Consider the following 20942-nt stretch of genomic DNA (forward strand, 5'->3'; position numbering starts at 1 on the left):
TAAAAGGCACCCCCCCCCCTCCCCGGCCGCTGATAAGAAGGGAGAAGGACGTGGAGAAGTCAGCTGAGAGAGTGCATAAGTCGCTAGTAGCCGCCAAACTAGAGAATGTACACCCCACTCGCCATCCTCAAAAATACACGCAGTAAGGCGCTGCCGAGCAGATAATAAAGAAGAACCGTGCGGGGATCAAGATAGAATGGGCACCTCCCATAGAAACAATGCACACCGATGGAGAGGACAGTAAGGCGCCATATTCCCACATCCACAAAGAAACGGGTGCGATCTCATCCCCCTTTCCTCTCTGCCTTCCTTCGCCGCTCCATTCAGCCCAAAATGAATCACCATTCAAACACCCCCCCCCCCCACACACACACACCCACACACAGGAAAGAATTGATGGAGGGACGTCAGCTAAACGGGGCAGGTGACCGCAACCTGCGGCGTCGAAACACGGAGTGAGAGCGACATCCCATCACAGCTAGAGGGAAAATGATGGCCACTAAGAGAAGGATACACCCCCAGAAGTACCCCATCTCGGAGATATGAGCGCTCAGGTAGTCACTGCAGGACAGAAAAGTGAGCGCTTCCGTACTGTTGCGCCGGTCCCTCTTACTGGCCATGTTTTGCTCTTGTTCGTTTGGGTCGCACGCACACACGCAGAGAGAGAGAGCGAGAAAGAGAGAGAATAAACTCGAGTAGGCGAGTAGCTGCACGGTACTATGCGCTCCCTATGTCTACCCAAGTGTATGGGATTACCGTCAAAGTGCCACAGAATGAAACGAGACTAGCCCATGTCTGGGCAGCACTGCAGTGGCCGCGCAGAGGTGAGGATGGGACCAGTGGTAGAAAAACGAGTCGTGGCGCGTGTGCGGATTTCGGTAGGTGATGGTGTAGGAGAGACGTAAGACAGATGTGGAAGCCAAAAGAAGATGTACCAATACAGGTGTAAATGGAGGGACCCGTGTCCACACTGCGAGCGGTAGAGAGACTCTAGGTTGGGTGCTGCTGTTGACTATACGCACTGTGAGCCTCTCCCCCATGGGCTAGTCGGGATTACGAGGTGCACACTTACCATCATGTTCAAGAGACTCTGCAGACCACGATCAAGGCCCCTCGTTGGAAGCGAGGAGGCTGAGTGCACCGAAGTGGCTTTTTGTCCTTTCCAAGCGTGTCCCTTCTCCGTCGCACAACATGAGTCACACTCCGCTCTACCCCTGCCAGACAACACCCTTATCATGCGAAGCAGCCCTAGACACGGACAGTACAGCAGTGCGCCGACTCAGTCATCTCAGCACAGCCCCTGCTTCGACCTCGGCTCACCTACCCCCCCCCCGCTCCGCAGGTCGCCTCTCCGCCGTCCCCATTGTGCCGGTCGCCACCTGGTGCATCCCTCCACTGGGTGGCACACTCAGGCTCCCCACAGCAGTAGGTAGCGATGGCCGGGTGACATACCACACGAGTCACACTGGCATTGTAACTATCATGTGGATCGTGTAAGCGTGTTCCGCGTTGCGAGTTGCTCCGGTGTCACACCATACAAGACTTGGCGGCTGACATCAGCAAGTGATGCATCGCTCTCGCTTCCCCACGTCCGTAGGGTACTTGTCACTAACACAACAAGAAGTGGCTTGGCGTGGACAGCACAGGGATTAGGGGAGGGGGGCTTCTTGGCTTCTCCCCACACAGAGAGCGAGGGTGCTGGACCCGGGATACGACGCGCTGAACTATTCGCCGGTCCTGAGGGAGAGAGAAACCAAGCGGTGTGCGCCATCCGGGAGTGAGGCACTCGACTTTGTGGATAAAACCGACCTCCTCTCGACCGCGCTTGGTTTGAGCTGAGGAGTACGCTTGCCCTCTTCCACTCGGGCGATGAGTCTGGCTGCGAGTGCGTGATCGTTGTTCACGTTACCAGAAGACAGCGGCTGCGCCAACCGGAGCAGCGTCAGCTTACACGCTTAGGGTTCCCACACGGAGAGAAGAAGAGGCACAACGGGGTCCAGGAAATGCACCAGTGAGGTCGTGTACGCTAAGAAGACGGCTCACCGGTTCAACAACGAAAAAAGACACTATGCGATGGACAGAGAAGTAGCACAATAGAGCGCACTGTCGGCAGGAGGGGATAACGCGGTAAGCTCTCCCCCAAGGCTTAATCGCAGTAGTGAGTTTTGTGAAATGGATGTACTAGCGTTGGAGGTTCTGTTTGTGAAGGTTGTGCGCGTGTCCCTAACAGTGGTCCTATCCATCGCCACTCTCAAAGGTTTACCGTCACTGCTTGCCGATTTTCTGCAGCAGGGATTCGATACGGCTTGACATGACCGGCTGCCCCTTCTTGGTCCGCTTAGCAAAGAGTGTGTTGCGCGACTTGCGTGCTTGCACACACGCCCTCTTTTCTTGCTCGCGCTCCAGCCGCGCCTGCTGCTTCTCCTCCCGCTCTTTCTGCCGCTTGCGCTGCACCTCCTCCATTCCAGAGACAGCATTGTAGTGCTTCTGCTTCTTGTCGATGAGGTCATTGACTGTCGTCGCCGAAAACTTGCGCTTCAGGTTGTACTTGCGTTTCTTCTTCTCGTTGTTTGTAAGGCTCTGGTCATAGTCGACTTGCTTAAGAATGCTGCTCAGTTCCTCTGTGGCAGACTTGCGGGTGCGGTCGTAGTCTTCCAGTCGCTTTGACACAATCCCCTCCTCTTTGCAGAGCTTTCGGTAAGCCTCCATGCGAGCGCGCTCCTCATCCTTCTTTCGCCGTCCCTCCTCGAGGAATGTTTGGCGCACATTTTTTGAAAAGAAAGCTTGACGCTCCGCCTTGAAGCCATACACCTTGCGGCGACTACCTCCCTGACTCATGCTCCTTTCTGGGGAGGGGGGGCAGAGGTGGAGGTTGAATCTACGGTGCAGCGTAGTCGTCCCCTTCTGCAGGAGAAGCCAAGGAGAATTTGTGTCTGTAGGTATTCGTGAAGGCGAAAAGGTGTATGTATCCACCAGGAAGGAGGGGAGGGATGACTGGCAGGAAGTACTGAGCACAACCAAGGAGTGAGTGGGTGAGGCAGGAACCGAAGGTAGGGGGTAATGTGGAACGAGGAGACTGAGCTTGAGAAGGCAAAGAAAAAGATCGTAACCAACGCACATTGCACAGATATGCGCAGCGTGACGCGTGTTTTCCCCGCCACATACCCTCTCACGTGACTCGTTTGCTCAGAGGGAAGGAGACAAGAGCGCCTTACTGAGAAGCCAACCAAGCCAAGCTGACAGCGCCTTCCCCCCATAGCCTTTTCATCGCCGCCGTTGTGGGTGTTGTGACAGTGTTCGCGCGCGCGAACACTGTCACAGTCGAGTCCTCTACCGCGCCAAGGAGCAGCAAAGAACAGAAAGGAGGGGGGTGAGTATGGGACATCCTCGTTAGCTGGGGGAGGAGGGAGGGTGCATATATGCACAAGCACACAAAAAAGGTGAGGAGTCCTACAAGCACTGAAGGAGCAAGCAAGCGAGAGGAGGAAGAGTAGGAGGTGGTGTACAAGCGGTGAAGAACATAATAAGAGAAACATCACCTTTAAACGTAAAACGCACGCGCTGACACAGACAGACAGACATACCGGAGAGAGGTGGACTAACCACCGCCGAGGTGTTGGCGAGGTGACCACGAGAAGCCCGCGGAGTGCCAAAAGAAGAAAAGGAAATACTAAAAAAAAAAAGAGAAGTGCACGCCATGTGCGCTCTGTACAAATCGTGGCTAGTCGGTGTGTTCGAATGGGCGCCACCCCAAATGGTCGCATCAAACTCTTGCGCTCACTCATCACACTACAGGCACTGCACAATGTGGCGTGCGTCACTGTACAATTGCCACAAAAGTGCGGTAGGGACGGTTTGCCTGCGGTAAAACCCCCCGAAAGGAAAGAGGAGGTAGTGCTGCTCCGGGACCAAGCTCTCCAGGTTGCGAATCGGACATCCGTCAGGCGTGTAAAAGCCGTGGGAGGCGGGCCTGCAGTTCGTCAGCTTCGCCGCCTTCTCCATCACCTCTTCGATGTAGCGGTACCGCCCTCGCACGAGGACGCGTGTTGGATGCTGAGTGTAAGACGCCGAGGTGCCACCATAGCAGGGCCACACGTTGATCCAGAAGCTACGCGACACCGTCGTATCGCTATTCCACTGGCGACTATTCTGAGTATTAACCTGCGCTGACGGGGCGCAGGAGCGCATCTCTTGTGGTTTTGGAGAATCCTCGTCTACACGACTGTGTCGCTGAACGCGTGATGCCAAGTCATGCCACCCACGACCACTCCCTCCCTCATCGTTCGAAAAAGAAGGTAGCGCCGCAGGCGAACAGCATAATTGCCCCATCTGCTGCAGTCGGGTGCTTGTGGCACACACACCAGAGTCCTTTTCACCGTCACCTTCCAATCCATCCGCCTCACCCCTTGACAAGGATGGTGGGGATGAGACGCAAGGAAACATGTAAGCCAAAGGCGCCGTCATGTCCCGCTGTATTGACTGAGAAAAAAGGTTACCCAGGAGGCAGCGATGGTATGGGTGTGGCATCGATCTAGCGTGCACCTTGTCGTCCTCTCTGAAAGCCGTGCGGAGTTGATCCCCCGGTGCGTCAGTCCGTGCATCGGCAGACTCGCTGTTGCGGACGAAGACATGCAAAGAGCCACCATGTTCGACGGTCGTCTCTGCGCTGACTGGGGATAAAAGAGTACCGTGGCGCGGCACTGTGGTATCCAGTGAGTCGAAGGAAGTTCGTCTTCGATCCAGCTTGAAGAGAAGCGTAAGCACCCGCTGACGCTGCACCTCCAGTGCCCTGCTCTCCTCCGAGCACGAGTGCGCAGAGGCACTAATAGCGGAGAGTATGTTCTCCAGTGACTCACGTAGCTCGGCAGCCGGTAGAGTCACCAGACCATCCGAAAGATCAGGTGCGGAGGTGCTCATCCGCGCCTCTCCGCTTACGTTTTTTGTTTTCGCTTTAACGGCGGCTTCTCTTCTTTTGTTTTTCCCTTGGGGAAGAGGGGTCGAATGGAAAAGAGGGATCCGCGCAAAGAGAGTTACACCGTTGTGTCCTACCAGGGTAGGGTACTCCCTTCTAGTGAGGCTCCGAAGCCAAAGGGGAGGTGAGAGTGTCCTCCGGCACAGCAGCCCTTTTGCTTCTTCTCGTTGTCTCCGCAGTCGAGGAGGAGGTGGGAGAGGGAGACAGGGCAGTACAAGCACCCACTGAAGAGGCCGCCAACGCCTCTTCGTCTCTGTCAGTACTCTCTGCGTAGTCGCCGGATAGTACCGCTATCTAGTAGAAGTAGTTCCCAACAGCGAGAGTCGCACATTTGTGTGTGTGTGTGTGTGTGTGTGGGTGGGTGGGTGGGTGGGTGGGTGTGTCGGTATCGCACCTATTGAAGTGCGAAGCCACGTAACAGGACACACAAGAAGAACTAAAAGGTGCCAGCGATATGAAAAAAAAAAGGGTAAAGGTCGATGGATCGCATGGACAATCATCGGCACTGCAGACTCATACTACGACACACTTTCGGGGGACCGCGGCAGCGAAGAGAGAGCCACGCAAAGCAGCAGGACTACGAGACCGAGGCGTATCGATGGTAGGCCATTGCGATTCATCACAGAGAGACGCTCTCGCCCGCCAAAGCAGCTCCACAGCTGTACGTTAAAGCTACACCGGTGATTTCACGCTATCTAGTCAAGCTCCCAACAAAGTTCTTGTCATCACCATCTGCAAATAACACTTCAAGCGAGCTGACGACATAGCCACTCAGCCCCTGCGACAGCGTCGTGAAAGGCCGCGCCTCGGTTGGAGGTTGTTGTTGTTTTTCTGTGGCACCTAGCAAAGCAAGTAGGGGGCGTGAGAGAGAGAATGGGAGAGGTTCCCCTTCTCCATTTGTGTTAGAAATGGTTGAAAAGACAAGTGGAAAGAGAAAGGAGGAAGGCAGATAAGATGAACGACAAGACAACCGAGTCCAAACAACAGAAGAAAACAAACGTACCGACAACTTAACTCACTTACCCACAGATACACACAAGCAAGGAGCAGAGAAATACAACCAGGCACCGTACATTTCTGTTACCGGTACGGGAAGCTCCCTCTTGCAAGTCGCAGAGCCACCGTACTCTTGACGGAGTAATCACAAGGCCACCAGCACAGCCAATACGAGCAAATCTAGCAGGTGAGCGTGGTGTTCGACTGCAGATTTCAAGAGCGCAAAGCAAGAGAGGCGGAACACTGTGTAGACCAACACCACACGCACAGAAACGAATAGGATGTGGGGAGGGGGGGGGCGCAGAAGTTGAGCGTCCAATATCGCAAGCAATCCAGGCAAAGCAGTAAAAAAAAAGAAAGCAATCAGCAAAAACCCGAAGAGTTGAGGAGAATAGAAAGAAGCATTGCCGTATAAGGGAGGCGTGGGGTGACAAGGCCATATGCTCCTCCGCACTCCCCTATGAAATCCCCTTGCTAGCCGGAGCGCGGGGGCCACCACAGCGAAGGGCCTTCAACGGTAGATGTTGCGTCTCTGCGAGAACAACGAACGCACTCCTTTTTTCCTTTTTCACACCGCTCAACACCCGCAGAACGCTGAATCTTCTGATTCCCCTGCGCCGCTTTTTTCTAGGCCCGCAGCACCGGGCGGGCGCCAAGGACGCTCGCAATGTCCGCCTTATTCAGCTCCTTTTTGCCAAGGAGCAACTCGGCCAGCTTCTGGTGCTGCTCCTTGTGAGCCAGCAAAGTCTTCTCGGTGTGCACGTATGCCGACTCGACAAGCGCGCGGGCCTCGGCCTCCACCTTGGCGTGCAGATTCTCTGACCATGTCATCCACGCACGGCCGTCATTCTTGTCATTTGGCTTGAAGGCGAGTTGGCCGATCGTCTTGGACATGCCATACTTCAGCAGCTTCTCCATCGCCAAGCGCGTGGCACGCTGTAGGTCGTCCATGGCACCTATTGAGATGTCCCTCTCGAAGATTCGCTCTGCAGCTCGGCCACCCATCAGCACGCACAGTTGCGAAAAGAGAAACTCGTCTGTCTGCGGCTCCATCGCCTCGTCCTGCACCTGCTGGGTGTACCCGCCGGCGCGGCCACGGGGAATGATGGACAGTTTGATGACGTCCTTCTGCAGCGGGTTTGTCCAGGCCATGATGCAGTGGCCCACCTCGTGATAGGCCGTGCGGTGCAGCGCCGTGTCGCTCATGCGCTGACGGTGCTTCTTGCCGATGAGGACGTCGTCAATGCTGTCCTGAAGCACCTCCAGCGGCACAACATCCTTGCCGTTCATGGCCGCGTTGAGGGCACCCTCGTTCACGACTGTAGAAATCTGTGCTGGCGACACGCCTGGAGTGCGTTCGGACAGCACGACGGCGTACTCCTTATTGCTCACGCCGGGGATTACTTTCAACGACTCAGGCTTGGCGTCCTCGGTCACCAGCGTCTTCCTCTCTGTATTGACCTCCTCGCTGGTGACCGAGGTAGATGAGTGAGACGCTGATGCGGCACCGCTACCTCCAACCTCAGCCTGCTGACGCGTCTTGAAGACCTGAACCTTGGGCTTACAGTTTGGGTCGCCTGTGATGATGCGGTTAAGGTAAAACTCAAATAGCTCGCAGCGTGCCTTATGATCGGGCATGGGAATATTTACCTTTCGGTCAAAGCGACCCTCACGCAGCAGCGCCTTGTCAACAGCCTCTGGATAGTTTGTGGCGGCAATCACCACTATCGCCTCCTTGCTGGTCAGACCATCCAGCTCGGCAAGAAGCTGGTTGATGGTACGGTTCTCCTCGCTGCTGCCGCCGCCCATGGAGCGGCCTCCCTGGTTGCGCGAGCCGATCGCGTCGATCTCATCAATGAACACGACGCATGGGGCCGCCTTCTTTGCCTCCTCGAAAAGCTCACGCACGCGCTTTGGGCCGCTGCCGCCAAAGATCTCAATAAAATCGGCGCCTGAGCAGCTGAAAAACGGCGTGCTTGCTTCTCCGGCCACCGCGCGGGCCAGCAGCGTCTTGCCGGTACCAGGCTGACCGGTCAGCAGACACCCTTTCGGCAGCCTCGCTCCGAGACGAGTGAACTTAGCAGGGTCCTTCAAGAAGTCCACGTACTGCTTCAGGTCCTCCTTCGCTTCTGGGATACCGATGACATCCTTGAATGTCGTCCCCCTCACCTCGGTGCGAAAGTTCTTCGGCTTCATCGGGTTCATCATATCCATGAGCCCGCTCATCATGCTGGAAGAGCCTCCAGTGCCACCCTTTCCCCCTAATGCGGAGGCCGAGTTAGTCGCACTCCCCATGGCCTGCATGTACTTGCGCCGGAAATACCAGATAGGACCGACAAAGAAGGCCACGTTAACCACAAGAGGCACAATCCAGCTGACAACGCTTCCCCACACCGGCCCAGATGGACGCACAACGCCGTCATGGAAACCCTTGTAGTAGTCGTCATCCTGAACCGACGGTTGGTACACCAGCGGAACCGGTACGGGCTGCTGCTGCGCGTAGTTGCTGTACTGTGGGACTGGCATCTGCTGGGGCTGGTAGCTGTGGCCGGCATGAGTCCACGAAGGTGTGGCCACGTTTTGTTGCGGCGCTGCGTAGGGGTGTTGCAGATAGGCGGCGCCCTGGTTGCCCTGTTGTTGCTGTGGTGGAGGCGGCAGTGGCTGAGAAGGGTGGTCTCCGTAGGCCTGCTGCTGCTGCGCGCTGTACATTTGCTGGAACAACGACCCGCCAGCCGGGGTGCCGTTCGGGTTCATTGTCAATCCTCTGTGCCCTTTTCACGAATAATATGAACTACTGCAACCCGTGGACGAGGCTGACCGCCCCAACACGCACAGGCGCTGGAAGAGAGAGGGGAGAGAGATCAACTGCGAGAGTGAGCTACGCCAAGCATACGCACAGGGATGGGTGCAGGGAGAACACGAGAAAGAACGCCTGGCAGAGAACCCCAAAACGTCAGAACACAAAAAAACAGCGCCCCAACTCCACCACGAGGGACTCGTAAAGAGAAAAGAGGGGGAGAAAATCACAGGCTCAGAATTTTACCTACATGTGTATGTGTGTATGTGTGTATGTGTGTATGTGTGTGGGGGGGGGGGGGGGGGGGGGAAGGAGTGGCGGAGGCGTGGGGAGGCGTAAGGTGTGCGTCGACGTAGCGGTTCTTAGTGGGAATAGTGACGAGGTCACGGTGCTCGCAACTCTAACAAGAGTTACAGAGATGGACAAGACATCATCTCCGTTATAAGCATCATGGGTGAAATCCCCGTGCAGTAGAAAGCGATGCGCGTACTCGCGGTGCCTGCACACGCACGAGAGTGCAGAACCGCCCGTCCGCCCAGCCTCCCGGCGCACTGGTGGGCGGCATGAAGGGGGTCGGAGGGGCCCAACCTACTCTGAGAGCACAGTCAGTGGAAAACAACGAGAGAGAGAAAGGGGGCCCTAGGGGCACTGGGGAGCGCTCGCCACGAAGCTGGAAGCTCGAGGCAACGCTCGCACATACAGACCTCCCCTCCAGCAGGACAAGAGAAAGCGCGACAGACCCCTCACCCAGCGGCGCCTTTATGTCTCGAGAGATCCGCACCCCGACAACGAAAGAGAGCACGCGGCGTAATGAACGGAGAGCAGGTTCCGCCAGGGTCCCCGCCGTGCCTCCCTGGCCGCATTGGGGAGGAGGGAGGGGGGCGAGCAAAAAGTCCCGGAGGCGAAGGCGAGCCAGAGTTCGCCGTCGGCATTCACCGGCAACGGCACGCCTTTACCATGCTTTTCTTTAAAAGTTGATTCTGCTATAAAACAGACGTTCAACTCAGCCCTACCTCTTGTTCTCCAACCGGTCAACACGTCTATCGTGTCGTGCAAAGCGGTAGGCATGCGTTACAGCAATGGACCAACTTAGCCAACCAACCAGGGTCTCTGCCTCAAAGACTACCCACCCGCCTTCCTGGTCACCTCGCTGCTGCCACCACTATGCCAATGGCCACCTGGTACGTCTCGCGGGGCGACGCAGGCTCCCCACACCAGGAAGCAGTGATAGCCAGGTGAGATACCGCTCGAGCGACGCTGACACTGTAACTATCATGTGGTTAGCAGAAGCATGTTCACTGTGGCGGGTCGCTCCAACATCACGTCATGCAGGACCAGATCGCTGACATCAGCGGTGATGCATCGCTCTAAACCCCCAACGCGATAGCCCCTTAACCGTGTTCACCACGAGAAGCAGTCTGGCAGCGGCAGGAATAGGGGGGCTGCGTCACCCTCTCCCAAACACAGCTGCGGGAGGGGGTAGTGTGCCCTGTCATCAAGTTCATCAGAGTATACCATAGCCGAAGGTGCATGCTATTCCCTGTTATGAGACTCCACACTCATTCACTACTTTCGAAGAAGAACAACCCATCATGTACACTCGAGCGCGCCTAGAGAGAGGGAGAAAGAGACAATCATTACTCGCTGCTTCCTTCCCCCCCCCCCCCAGTCACCTGCGGTGGCGATTCACCAGCGCTTCAAGTCTAGATCTCTTCACCGTAGCCATGGTCTACACCGAGGAGCTGAGGGGCGCACTGCAGAGCTACGTCAACGCACACTTCAACCCACAAACAGCCTTTCGGTAGGTATGTCCAACCGGTTTCACCGTCTAGGCTGTAGTGGCCATGCGACTCACGAAGCGCTGCTACTGCGGCAAAACGTTGCGCAGACAAACAGCCGGCTTGGCAACGACTCTAGGGGAGAAGAAAGTTACCCTCTGCCTACTTGTGATATGCTGAATCAATACACGGTACAGTGGACTCCAATGCATCGTCTGAAACGCTGTCACTCATTGGTGCCTCGCCCAGGTATCCTGGTGGCACCCTCAGTGGAGGAACAAAGGGTCCCCTCGTGTATGCCTCCATGGCGGTAACGCCACTACCGTCGCCACAGCACTCACGGACGCTTTCGAAGCGCTGAAATGTCTCGTGAAACTGTTGATCACGACAGGTTTCCCACACGGTTGTGAGGACACTAACTGCAGCTCCAAGGACGCTCTCTGAGTAGGCTTTCCCCACACTCCCCCATGCACTCATGTGCCCCGCCAAACGCCAATTCAGCGGCGTAGACCGGCAGTAGTCTGTGACGGGCGGCACCCGCTCGTTCAGTTCCCTGCACGCCAGCACCCGCCGTCGCTTTCGCTCTCGTACAAAGAGGATGTGAGAGCGGTAGTACGCCAGCATTGATTACAGCTGGGCCCAGGCCGAATCCTCTGTCTTCCCGTGCCACTGGATCGTCTGTCGTTGGACGGAATCGGGCCTGCCCGCTTTCCGCAGCCGCCGGTTCCGTGTCCATTGCCGCATAGCCCTCCGCCGTCTCTGCGGCACCTCAGCTGTGTAGCTCTTCCAGGATGGGAATCAGATGCGTAAGGCGCCCCGCTTCGAACGCCGCTTCCTCCCGGTGCTCCTCGTGGAGAACACCAAAGCAAGTGAGCATTGACGGAGCTGCACTGACGTTCATCCTCGCTGGGGTTTCTGTCTGTTTCTATTCTTTATAAGTATACGCGCAGAATCGGATAGAAGAAACGATGAGCAGTGTCGCAGTTATTGGTGCCGCCACGCACACGAAAACCATAAACGTCAGTGAGCCGCTCGGTGACAGCGCTTCCTCACCATGGGCAAGGCCCTAAGCGCAATGGCACACACACACACACACACACGCCCACAGTGCAAGCGTTTAGGTATGTGCGGGGAGATCCATCACCCAGCAGGCGCTGTGGCAAACCGAGAAGGGGGAGTACAAGACAGAAAATCTAGTAATAATGATATGGATAGCGTGAAGCGGCAGAGGGTGGTCCTGAAGTGTATCACGGTGTCAGCACGCTGGACTGACTGCGTTTCCCTCTGATCACGCCTACCAACTGCCCAGCCCTGCACTGTTGTCAGGAAAAGAGAAGGCTGACCTCGTATGTGAGTAAAAAGGAGAGCGAGGGGGGGGGGTAGCGTGAGAGTGAGTAGCGGCCACCAGAATGCGGAGAGTCGGTAGCCGAACTTCCAAAACAGTCATCCCGAAGGAGGTGTACACTGTAGTAGCGCCGGCCTCCTCTTCCGCCCAAAAGGAAGAGAGGGGACTGAAGAGGTGTCGGTGTCGCATCACGTCACCCATTACCCCATCCCTAGACCTGGCCGCACCCATCACAATGCTGCGGGTCCATGATCGCTGATTCAGTGGTCTAACCGAATGATCTCTACGCTTCGCCAAGGCAACGGCCAGCTCGACCTACGGGAAAACGGACCCGCTGATGCTTTAGGGGGGCAGAGGGAAGGGGGGAGGGGGGGAGGTGCTCCTGTTGGCCTGCTGCATCGACACCCACAGGGATCAGTAAAGATGGCCAAGCGTCCGCAGTTTGCCTCCTGCAGCTACGAAAGAAGCCCCACGTCTGACAGAGGACCACAACCTCAGGAGCACTTCCCTGCCCCTTCCGGTTCCACTTGGAATGCGCTACTCTTGCCACATTCAACCCGCCGGCGACCGCAGGTGTTCCTACTTCACTCAGGGACTAGGTCACGTACCTGCTTCAGGGCGCTTGCGGCATACGTCGGCAACGCGCACCACAAAACATGTGAGGCTTGCAGGGTGCTGGATCGTACTGCGCACAAGGAAGGACGACCCCGCAGCAGAAGCGGGTGCACGTGCGCCTCCTTGATGCCATGCGCACTGACGTGTATTCTCCATGGGTGCTCGCTCAGAGGACACCTTCGGCACCGTATGGAGACGCTGCAGCACGGCCACATCCTCTCCAACGAGCAGCGTACAGCCAGTCGGCATCCATGTCGTATGCGCAGCACCATTCCTCGAGAGGTGCGCCCTATCGCGCGGGTTTTCAGAGTAGCGGAAAGGCACCTGAGAGTTTGAGACGAGAACACCCCCGCCCCTTCGCGGCTATGCCCAGATCGAATGGCCTCTAGTAGGATCTGCAGCGATAGTCCCGCACAGAAGGCGCGGTCGCGGCGACGACAGAAAGGCTTCGGCGGCGTCCAGCTCAGGCGCCGAGACAGATTCGCGCAGCGAGCGTTGCTCTGTGCTCCGTGTTGTAACCAAATCGGGGCGAGGCAAGTGCAGAAAGCGCGTCGGGGCTTTCTTCTCTCACGCGTTTGCGCTCCTCTGCTCGTTTGTGGAGTCCTTCGTAGAACGGTGGCCAACATTCTCAGAGACGCGGCGAAAGTACTGTTTGCACGCGCTGCTGGGACAGAAAAATCTCTCGGCGAGAGGCGCACCACACAGAGGAGGACGTCGCCCAGCAGGTGGATGCTTCTCAGCGAGACGGCGGGGCCGCGTTAGCAGGGATAGAGACAGTGCTAGATACCTGAACGCGCATCGCTGCCGAGTCACTAACGGGGCACGCCAGTGAGGCGCCCTTCAACATCGAAGTCACCGACTCGTTGAACACAGGAATCCGATCCAGTGGTGTGGCGTACGGCGACGGCTTCGCCGCTCCCGGTGATGTCCTGGCCGATACGCGCTTACAAGGATCGTTCATGTCGCCACTAAACAAGGACACAAAGAAGAGCCGCCTGTGGAAGGGTAGAGAGGCCCTGTCACACGTGGACTCCTGCCCGTCACCCTGGGTGCGAGGGAGCGACGGCAAAGTGCACCGCACCACTACTCGTCCAGCATTCCAGTCATGAGGAACGCAGAGCGTTACCTTTACAAACGGATCACGACCGACTGCAGCAGTGCGTGTCCACTGCTTCCAAAATACTGCTGTCGCGCTCCCCTCAAACAAGCCCTCCACCTCCAGCGCTCGCCTCCACGAAGACAGACGAGTGCAGAGCTCGACTTGACTGTCGAGGAAGCCTGTGTCGTCTGCATCCGTTTCCGCCAGCGCAAAGAGGTGCTGTACGGCCGGCGTTTGTGCCGTCGCAGCGATCCGCTCATATTCGGTTATCTCCGCCCAGATTGACCCTACGTAGTCAAAACACCCGTCCTGCGTTGACGCCTGTGCGCCGCCATCGCCGCAGGCCTCGCGATGCCGATGAAGGGCCTCAAAAGGGTTTGAAAAGTGTTCGAAAAAGGCAAAACATCGCGCATCGGTCAGCGCCGCGCTTGCCGTGATGTTAAACGGAAATACAAGCGGCACCACCTGAATGAGGTGGAAGTCAAAGTCTGTGAAGGCAAACGAGCGATTCAGCCAATCCGGCGGCCCGTCCCTGATCCAGCTCGACACGCAACGTAGGTTCGGCTCTGCCCACGCCCAGAATGCACGGGAGCGGCGTACGCGCCACCCCTCGACTTGGCACACCGGGTAGTCGAGGTAGACAAAGAAATCGCACTCCTCACAATCCGCAATCGCGAGCTGGCCTTGTATTTGGCACATGTAATGTAAGGGGATGCCGAAGGGCCGGCAGCCAGACTTCGTGGAGGTGTAGAGGGCTCGAAATGGGGATTTGATCTCCAGCAGCCGCACCTTGTGCTGAGAAGGAAACGCCACGGGAGTCGACAGCGTCTGATCGGTGCTCGCGCGGCTCTCTGCTAGAGCAGTAGTAGATGACCCATCTGTAGCGCAGTAAGTCTTACCATTGCTGCAGGTGGTGCTTTCTTCACTGTCACCAGCGAGGACGTCCCAGCTGCGCGAGTTGCGAGAAGAAATTGTGGACAACGACGAACGTGGTCGCCACCGGCTGTTAAAAGGCACGCGCACGGAGCATGCGTTGCGCTGGCGCTGCTGCTCTATCGCGTTGGTATCGTTGCTGACACTGAAGCCGCCGCTGCAGCGCTGGTAGCGGCTCGACACGCCACACACCGAGGGCGAGGCAGTCGTTCGCGATGCGGAGAGCGCACCTTGTTGCTCGATTGGCCGCTCATCAACATGGTAGTAGATTTGCCCGTCGGGCGAGCAGCCTAAGATACGGTCATCGGTCACAAAGAAGCCACCATTGTAGACACGGCAGCCGGTAAGAAGCTCGTACAGAGCGCGGGACTTGGGCTCTGTGTTGATGCCGTGTGCTGTAGAGGCGTTTCCTGTGAACTCATGCTCCGTTCCCACGATGTCGCGCAGGTAGTGCACGTAGTCCGAAACGCGACCGCAGAACCCCAGTGCCATGCCAAACTGTGACGCTGAAAGTCCGTACGGATGTGCTTCCTTCCACTTGAGCTTCTCTGGGTGCTGTGCCATGATGTATCCTCGGAGCAGTGTATGATGTCTCTATGAGCGATAGCTTCCCAAAAACAGCGAGCAAAACTGACAAGGCTGATGAGCAAGAAATCGATGTATGTGCGTGTATGCGTAACACACGCTTGTACACGAGGTTCTAACAAGGTGAGTACCAGACGCAGACCGACCCCACCGCATCAGCACAAGAGAACATGGCACAGGCCTTTTCTTTTTCTCTATCGCGCCTTTGAAGGAGCGAGCAAAGGGGCTCTATCGAGGGTGGTGATGAGGGCCCCAACGTCTCACTTACACGTCTCCCTGTTGGTACAAAGAATTAAAATACGAAAGAAAAACTCATAGCCCTTTATCGGCGCCGGCGTGGATGCGATGGAAACTGCTTGACAACATACGTGGGGAATAGCAAAGCAGGTTCTATCGCGCACTCCTAATCGGTAAGCCCGTGGCGCGGCGGGAAGAGGGGAAAGGGGGGAGCAGGGAGGGGTGGTGACAATTCTGCCTGCCGCCGATGCCGCTGCTACACGTCTGCCCACTGGATGTACAAGCGAGATAGTCGCACGTTTTCGAAAAGGGGGGTTGATGCATACAGAGAGGAAAAAATGGACATGGGGGTAGAGAGACCTCAATGGCATATGCGCGTGCGTGTCTGTCTGTGTCTGTGAATCCATGTGCAGTTGATAAAAGGGGGAAAGGCGCCTCGTGAAGCGATTTCTCCCTCATAAGCATCGGTAAGCATCGAGGACAACTGCGTTCATGCATGGCGACGGTGTGGTGCCGTCTTGCGCTAGAGTGTCTCGACCCCGGCAACGGGCAAAACGAAAAGATCAGAAACACATCGCACGATGAGAAAGAGGCGCAACGCGTGCGCCAGCACACCAGAACCCTCGTTGTTGTTGTTCCTGTCAACCGCCGCTTGTTGAACTTCCCTGTTCGCTGTTGTTGGTCTGCTCACGCTCAAGTCCGCTCTACTTGGTGTTGGCCCTTGACGAAGGTAACACGAGCGCGCCCATATAGACGAGACTCCCCAACCGGCACAGATGTGCACACATGCGGCTCACCACGCATTCATCTTCACGCGCGAGCAACGAGTAAAATAATAGAGATCCAAAGCAGATAATCGCCAAAAAAAAAAAAGGAAGACATCACAGATCGAAACGTGCGACAGATGAGGAGTGAGGGAAGAAGAGGAGAAAGAGAGAAAAAGAGGATTCGTGCACACGCAACGGGGCTTATCACTCACAGAAGTGATAGTCGACTAAGCTCAGCAATACAAGACCACCAGAGTGCCAGGGTGGCTACTCATCACACAAGAAACCCTTCACCGCCTACTCACTCACTCTCTCCAGCCCCGTCATTCAAGGGCACCTGAGCAACCGAACAGTTGAAAGTGATCCTATAATCTCCCGCAAAGGATCACTGTTTACCAAAAGTGCACCTCTTAGAAATGCGCGCAGCTGCCATGCACCGCACGCTCCATGCAGCCAAGAAGAGCCTGCCTTGCAGTGCAGTCGAACATGTTTGCGGTGGTCGGGGTGAGTAGTATGGGTGTAGACATAACGCTGTCTGATGCGTCGTTAGCCGCGGGTACGTCTTTCACCGTAACTCTAGGGGAGTCTGAGGCGAATGTGGTTAAACGACTCGTCACGTTGGTAAGATGCTGCTCTTGCGTCTTCTTCTTCAACTCCACACGGAACAGCTCTCGAAAGGCCCCGGACCACCACCGCGACCCAAGAGGCACAATCAAGACGGTGTACTGGGTCTCCACCTCCGGCCCCCTGAGTGTGCGCTGCAGCACCTGCAACGGGGTCGGCCGGCTGTCGCCATACCAGCTTTCGTAGTCAACGAGTTCCTACCCAGGTAAACTGCTACGCTGCCGCGCCGACTCGCTATTGTCGACGCGGTCCGTCCGAGCACTGTTGCGCTTGGAGAGCCACGGCAGAGCAATGAAAGAGGCAACGTTGGCCTGCGTCAGGAGAGCGCGCAGTGCTCCATCAAACTCCGCTACCGTGCGAGCACTTCGGAGGGCAATGTGAGGGGAGAGGACCACCTGGTAGTTGACGCGTAGCCCCTGTGCTGCGATATTAATGTAGTAGCTGAAGTTGAGGTCATGTCGCGGAACGCACAAACAGAAATGAGAGGATGACCAGGTCGCTGTAGCGGCCTCAGTTTTCCCCTGCGCCACACTCCCTTCACCGGAGCCACCACTGTTACCAGTCCTCTTGGCAGACGTCCTTTGAATGTCCCCATGCAGAGTGGGCTGCAACGCATTGCTGTGAGGCTGGTACGAGCCTTCGACAGCCCTATCGGCGGCAGGGTTCGCTAGCACGCGCTCCACTATAGCTGCCACCTTCAGTGCGTGTGCCCGACGGTCTGCGGCCAAGTCTTCCTTTCGAGAGTCGTATACGCTGTCGGCACCACGCGTGTAGCCACGGCGTACACCATCCCTTCCGTACCGCTGCACTGTAGGGGCGCTCGCCACGACGCTGAACACGTATGTGGTCGATAGAAAGTGTGCTAGCGATGTCGTAATGTATCCGGCGTGCGCTTCCACAACCTCAATAATGGCCTTTGGCAGCTCGTGTTTGGCTGAGCCGCCGAGCCTCATCACGGTGGTACCGACGGGGGAGATGTTGCGCAGGTGTGCCTCAAACTGGTCCAGATCCGTCTTGAGGCTCCGGTAGAGAAGACGCCATATGAAAAGCATCGCCAGGTGCTCTTCCTCGTGCCACGGCATCAGATACGGTACATCCGTGAGGGCGATGTGTTTTGCAAACTTGAAGCGCTCCTCTGAGTGAGAATTCGACAATGTAATTAGCTCAGCCTTATCTGTCGGAAGGCTCGAACCCGCAACGTCGTGCCTCGCGCTCGGCAGCGGCAGATGTGCCACGTTAAAGCCGACAAACGTGCAGAAGGCGCCGAATACAAAGAGAACAAACAGCTTTGCCTGCACCTCCTTCTTTGGTGGCCGACGAGAGCGGAAGGTGTGCGGAACCTCCTTTTCGGCAGCGAGCCTGGCGGCGTTATCCACGTGCACCCCGTGCGACTTGGTATACTTCTGCGTCGCTTCGTGCAGCTGTCTGTTGCTGGAGGGTGCAATACCCCGGCGTTCTTGGAGGAAACTACCACTGTCTGGCTCCTCCCCATACGTACATGGAAGGGTGCGCTGGGGTTCATGTCGCACGCTTCGATCTTTCTCCAGCAGTGTCATGCACCTATGCGAAAGGGAAAACAAAAAGAAAAGGGGAGATGCCGTGAGGCGCCCAACAAAGCAGCGACTACATCAACCACCAAAACAAACGGCAAAACAGCCTTTCATAGAAGTTGAATGGAGAGAGGGAAAAAGAGAGGTGAGAGGAGTAAAGGTATGAAGGACAGAGGGATGGGGGGGGGGGGGGGGTGCAGCATGCGCTTCAGTGATGGCAAAAGAAAACGCAGCTAAGAACGTTGCTGATATTCCTGCGTTGGGCTTCAATCCTGTCAAATAAAATCCTTCTCAAGAAAATAACACTCGCGAGAGAGAACTTCGCTCTGGCAGGTAGGGAGTTCAAGCAGGAGGAGAGAATGGGGCACCAGACAGAGGAGTGGAGTGATCGGAAACATCTACGCAGCACTCACTGCAGGTGATGCGCTTTTTGTCTCTTCGTTCCTCTTCGTTGGCAGAGGAGGGAAGAAGCCATGGGAGAGAAAAGAAGTTTGGGGCGCGCAAGGACGACGGTGAGCGCACACAGACGCACATATTCAAAAAAAGGGCGGAAAAAAAAACAAGAATAAGACATGGAAGCACATCCCACCACTTTGCTCTCCAGAGTTTTCCCCACACGTCAGAAGGAGCGCGAGGGATGACGTTGTGGGAGGCGCAGCACGACAGGCACACGCAGGGCATTACAGCGTACTGCATCCCTTTGGTGCCAGAAAACATGCGTCCACTAAGCTACTAAGGGCTCCTCGTTGGTCACGTTCGGCAGTCCGGCGGTGGAGGAGCTACACGACTCCACGAACGACTTAGCAGCGGCAGCCACGGCGGAGCACACGGATTTCATCACTGCCTTCTTCGAAGGTGGTGCCTTCTCTTCCAACTCAGCCAACATCCCCCACTTGACTGAGCGAAACTCTGCTCGAATGCCGCGCTCCCACCCATGTGTGTTGATGTGTTGCACCTTCTCCCGTCCCAAGAAGTACAACAGGGGGTAGAGCTCTTGGCCTCTAATGCCCTGCTTCGCCCACGTCTTGCTCTTGTAGCGAAAGGCGCTGCGGTGTTCAGACACGATTTCGTTCGCTTCGTTTCTCGTCTCTCCTGCTTGCCCTTCCTCTCCCATCGCAGCAGCAGGAGGTTGCACCTCGCATATAAACGTGGCGTCCTTCTCGAGATTCAGTCCAATCTCCTCCCACGTCTCACGCCGCGCTGTTTCTTGCGGAGACTCCTCGCCCTCGCTGCCACCTTGTACTGTTTGGAGAAACTTGTCGTTGCACTCCCCCACAGGCTGGCAGAGAAGAAACTCAGCGCTCTCATTCATGAAAAACACCTGAATGCTGCGACGATACGCACAACCGTCTTCGCCGCGAATAATCACTATTTTTTTCTCCGCCTTACCGAGGTGGGTCTGCTCATTCACCAGCTTCCTCATCTTATTATTGCTGAGAGTGGCTATGCCTTTATTACTCCTCCCCTGAGACCCCGAGTAGTCCTCAGCGATCGCAGAAGCCGTTTGGTGGTCTGTCGAAGAGGCCATTGATGTATGCTTCCCCCTCTTGCAGCGATACGAGTTGCCTTGATGTGAGTGAGATGGGTGCTTCCCGTGCCCCGAAGAGTGTAAAGTCTGAAAAACTGGAGGTCAAGACCCGCTCGCCACGGGATCCTCGCAAGGTGCTTGCGATGCGGGAACGTCCACGTAGAGCTTGTGGAATTATTGGCAGGTTGTGGGACGGAGAATGCACGTGTACAGACGCATCTCCCTATACATAGAGCGGTGGGTGTGTATGTCTATGCACGTATGAGGAGGGAGGGAAGAAAAAGAGCCGATTAGGACTACACCAAACCTGGTACACACGCGCAGAAACAAGCAAAATGACAAGCACGCCAACCCACCAAAGTACTGAACAATGAGGGAGAAAAGTGGAGAACTCGCTAGAAGGAAGGGGAAAACACACGCGCGCCCGACATACACTTTTCGGAGGTCCAACAAGCAAAAGGCATAAGAGTGAAAGACACGAAAAGAGTGTAGGACGTCGGCAAACTCGCGTGAGACACACGCGATAGGGAGGACTGGGAAGGGTGCTCAACGGAGTACCGTTCGGAAAGATCCACCTCGCACGCTACGTCAGCTGCGAAACAAACGAAAAAAAAAAGGGGTGGCACAGTGGATAAGAGGACTGTATGCGCGAGTGATCTCGTTATTGTTGTTACTAAAGCTAAGCTACACAACACCCACGCAACGTGTGGCAGTGCGCAGAAGCAGAAATACCCGAAAAGTGTGAGAAGCTGAAGAAAGCCCCCTTGGCATACTCTCAGGGGAGTGGAGAACACCTTCAATGCCTGTTTTTCTGGGTGTACGCGTTGATGTACTTGAGTGTCGCGACTTCGAGTGCTGCAAAGCTTGTTTGGCAGGCAGATCATGAACGGTGCATCCAGGTGTTAATCGTAAAGAAACACGCCACGTAGCAGGACTGGACTAAAGGTAGAGGAAACGAAAGATGCAGTGCACGTTCGCTACCATACATCAAGGCCGCAGGAGTGCAGCGTGTTCCATAGGGGGGGGGGGCGATAAGAGGCTGCCGTGTCCATTGCCGCTCCGCAGGGTACTGCCGTTGATGATTGCGGCTCGTGTAATGCAGCACCAAAGTTTGGA

The 20942-nt window shown here is 56.2% G+C and overlaps 6 protein-coding genes and 1 pseudogene across 7 annotated transcripts; all 7 read right to left on the minus strand.

Annotated features, from left to right (window-relative positions):
* Positions 1-2265: 2265 nt before the first annotated feature.
* LBRM_32_1650 (conserved hypothetical protein) lies at positions 2266-2838 on the minus strand (the record flags this gene model as incomplete). The annotated part of the gene is made up of 1 exon (XM_001567471.1): positions 2266-2838. One exon carries the CDS (start codon positions 2836-2838, stop codon positions 2266-2268), a length of 573 nt encoding a protein of 190 aa, XP_001567521.1.
* Positions 2839-3789: 951 nt separating this feature from the next.
* Positions 3790-4917, minus strand: LBRM_32_1660 (conserved hypothetical protein; the record flags this gene model as incomplete). The annotated part of the gene is made up of 1 exon (XM_001567472.2): positions 3790-4917. The coding sequence occupies one exon, from the start codon at positions 4915-4917 to the stop codon at positions 3790-3792; it is 1128 nt and encodes a 375-aa protein (XP_001567522.2).
* A 1678-nt stretch (positions 4918-6595) lies between these two features.
* Positions 6596-8722, minus strand: LBRM_32_1670 (putative ATP-dependent zinc metallopeptidase; the record flags this gene model as incomplete). Its single annotated transcript, XM_001567473.1, has 1 exon — positions 6596-8722. The coding sequence occupies one exon, from the start codon at positions 8720-8722 to the stop codon at positions 6596-6598; it is 2127 nt and encodes a 708-aa protein (XP_001567523.1).
* Positions 8723-10705: 1983 nt separating this feature from the next.
* LBRM_32_1680 lies at positions 10706-11599 on the minus strand (annotated as a pseudogene). The gene has a single exon. A coding segment is annotated over exon 1 (894 nt).
* Positions 11600-13239: 1640 nt separating this feature from the next.
* On the minus strand, positions 13240-15099 carry LBRM_32_1690 (conserved hypothetical protein; the record flags this gene model as incomplete). Its single annotated transcript, XM_001567474.2, has 1 exon — positions 13240-15099. One exon carries the CDS (start codon positions 15097-15099, stop codon positions 13240-13242), a length of 1860 nt encoding a protein of 619 aa, XP_001567524.2.
* Positions 15100-16945: 1846 nt separating this feature from the next.
* LBRM_32_1700 (conserved hypothetical protein) lies at positions 16946-18304 on the minus strand (the record flags this gene model as incomplete). The annotated part of the gene is made up of 1 exon (XM_001567475.1): positions 16946-18304. One exon carries the CDS (start codon positions 18302-18304, stop codon positions 16946-16948), a length of 1359 nt encoding a protein of 452 aa, XP_001567525.1.
* A 718-nt stretch (positions 18305-19022) lies between these two features.
* On the minus strand, positions 19023-19721 carry LBRM_32_1710 (putative NUDIX hydrolase dihydroneopterin triphosphate pyrophosphohydrolase/hydrolase; the record flags this gene model as incomplete). Its single annotated transcript, XM_001567476.1, has 1 exon — positions 19023-19721. One exon carries the CDS (start codon positions 19719-19721, stop codon positions 19023-19025), a length of 699 nt encoding a protein of 232 aa, XP_001567526.1.
* Between the last annotated feature and the right edge of the window lie 1221 nt (positions 19722-20942).

This window comes from Leishmania braziliensis, chromosome 32 (assembly GCF_000002845.2).
Source record: "Leishmania braziliensis MHOM/BR/75/M2904 complete genome, chromosome 32".
Taxonomy (NCBI): Eukaryota; Euglenozoa; class Kinetoplastea; order Trypanosomatida; family Trypanosomatidae; genus Leishmania; species Leishmania braziliensis.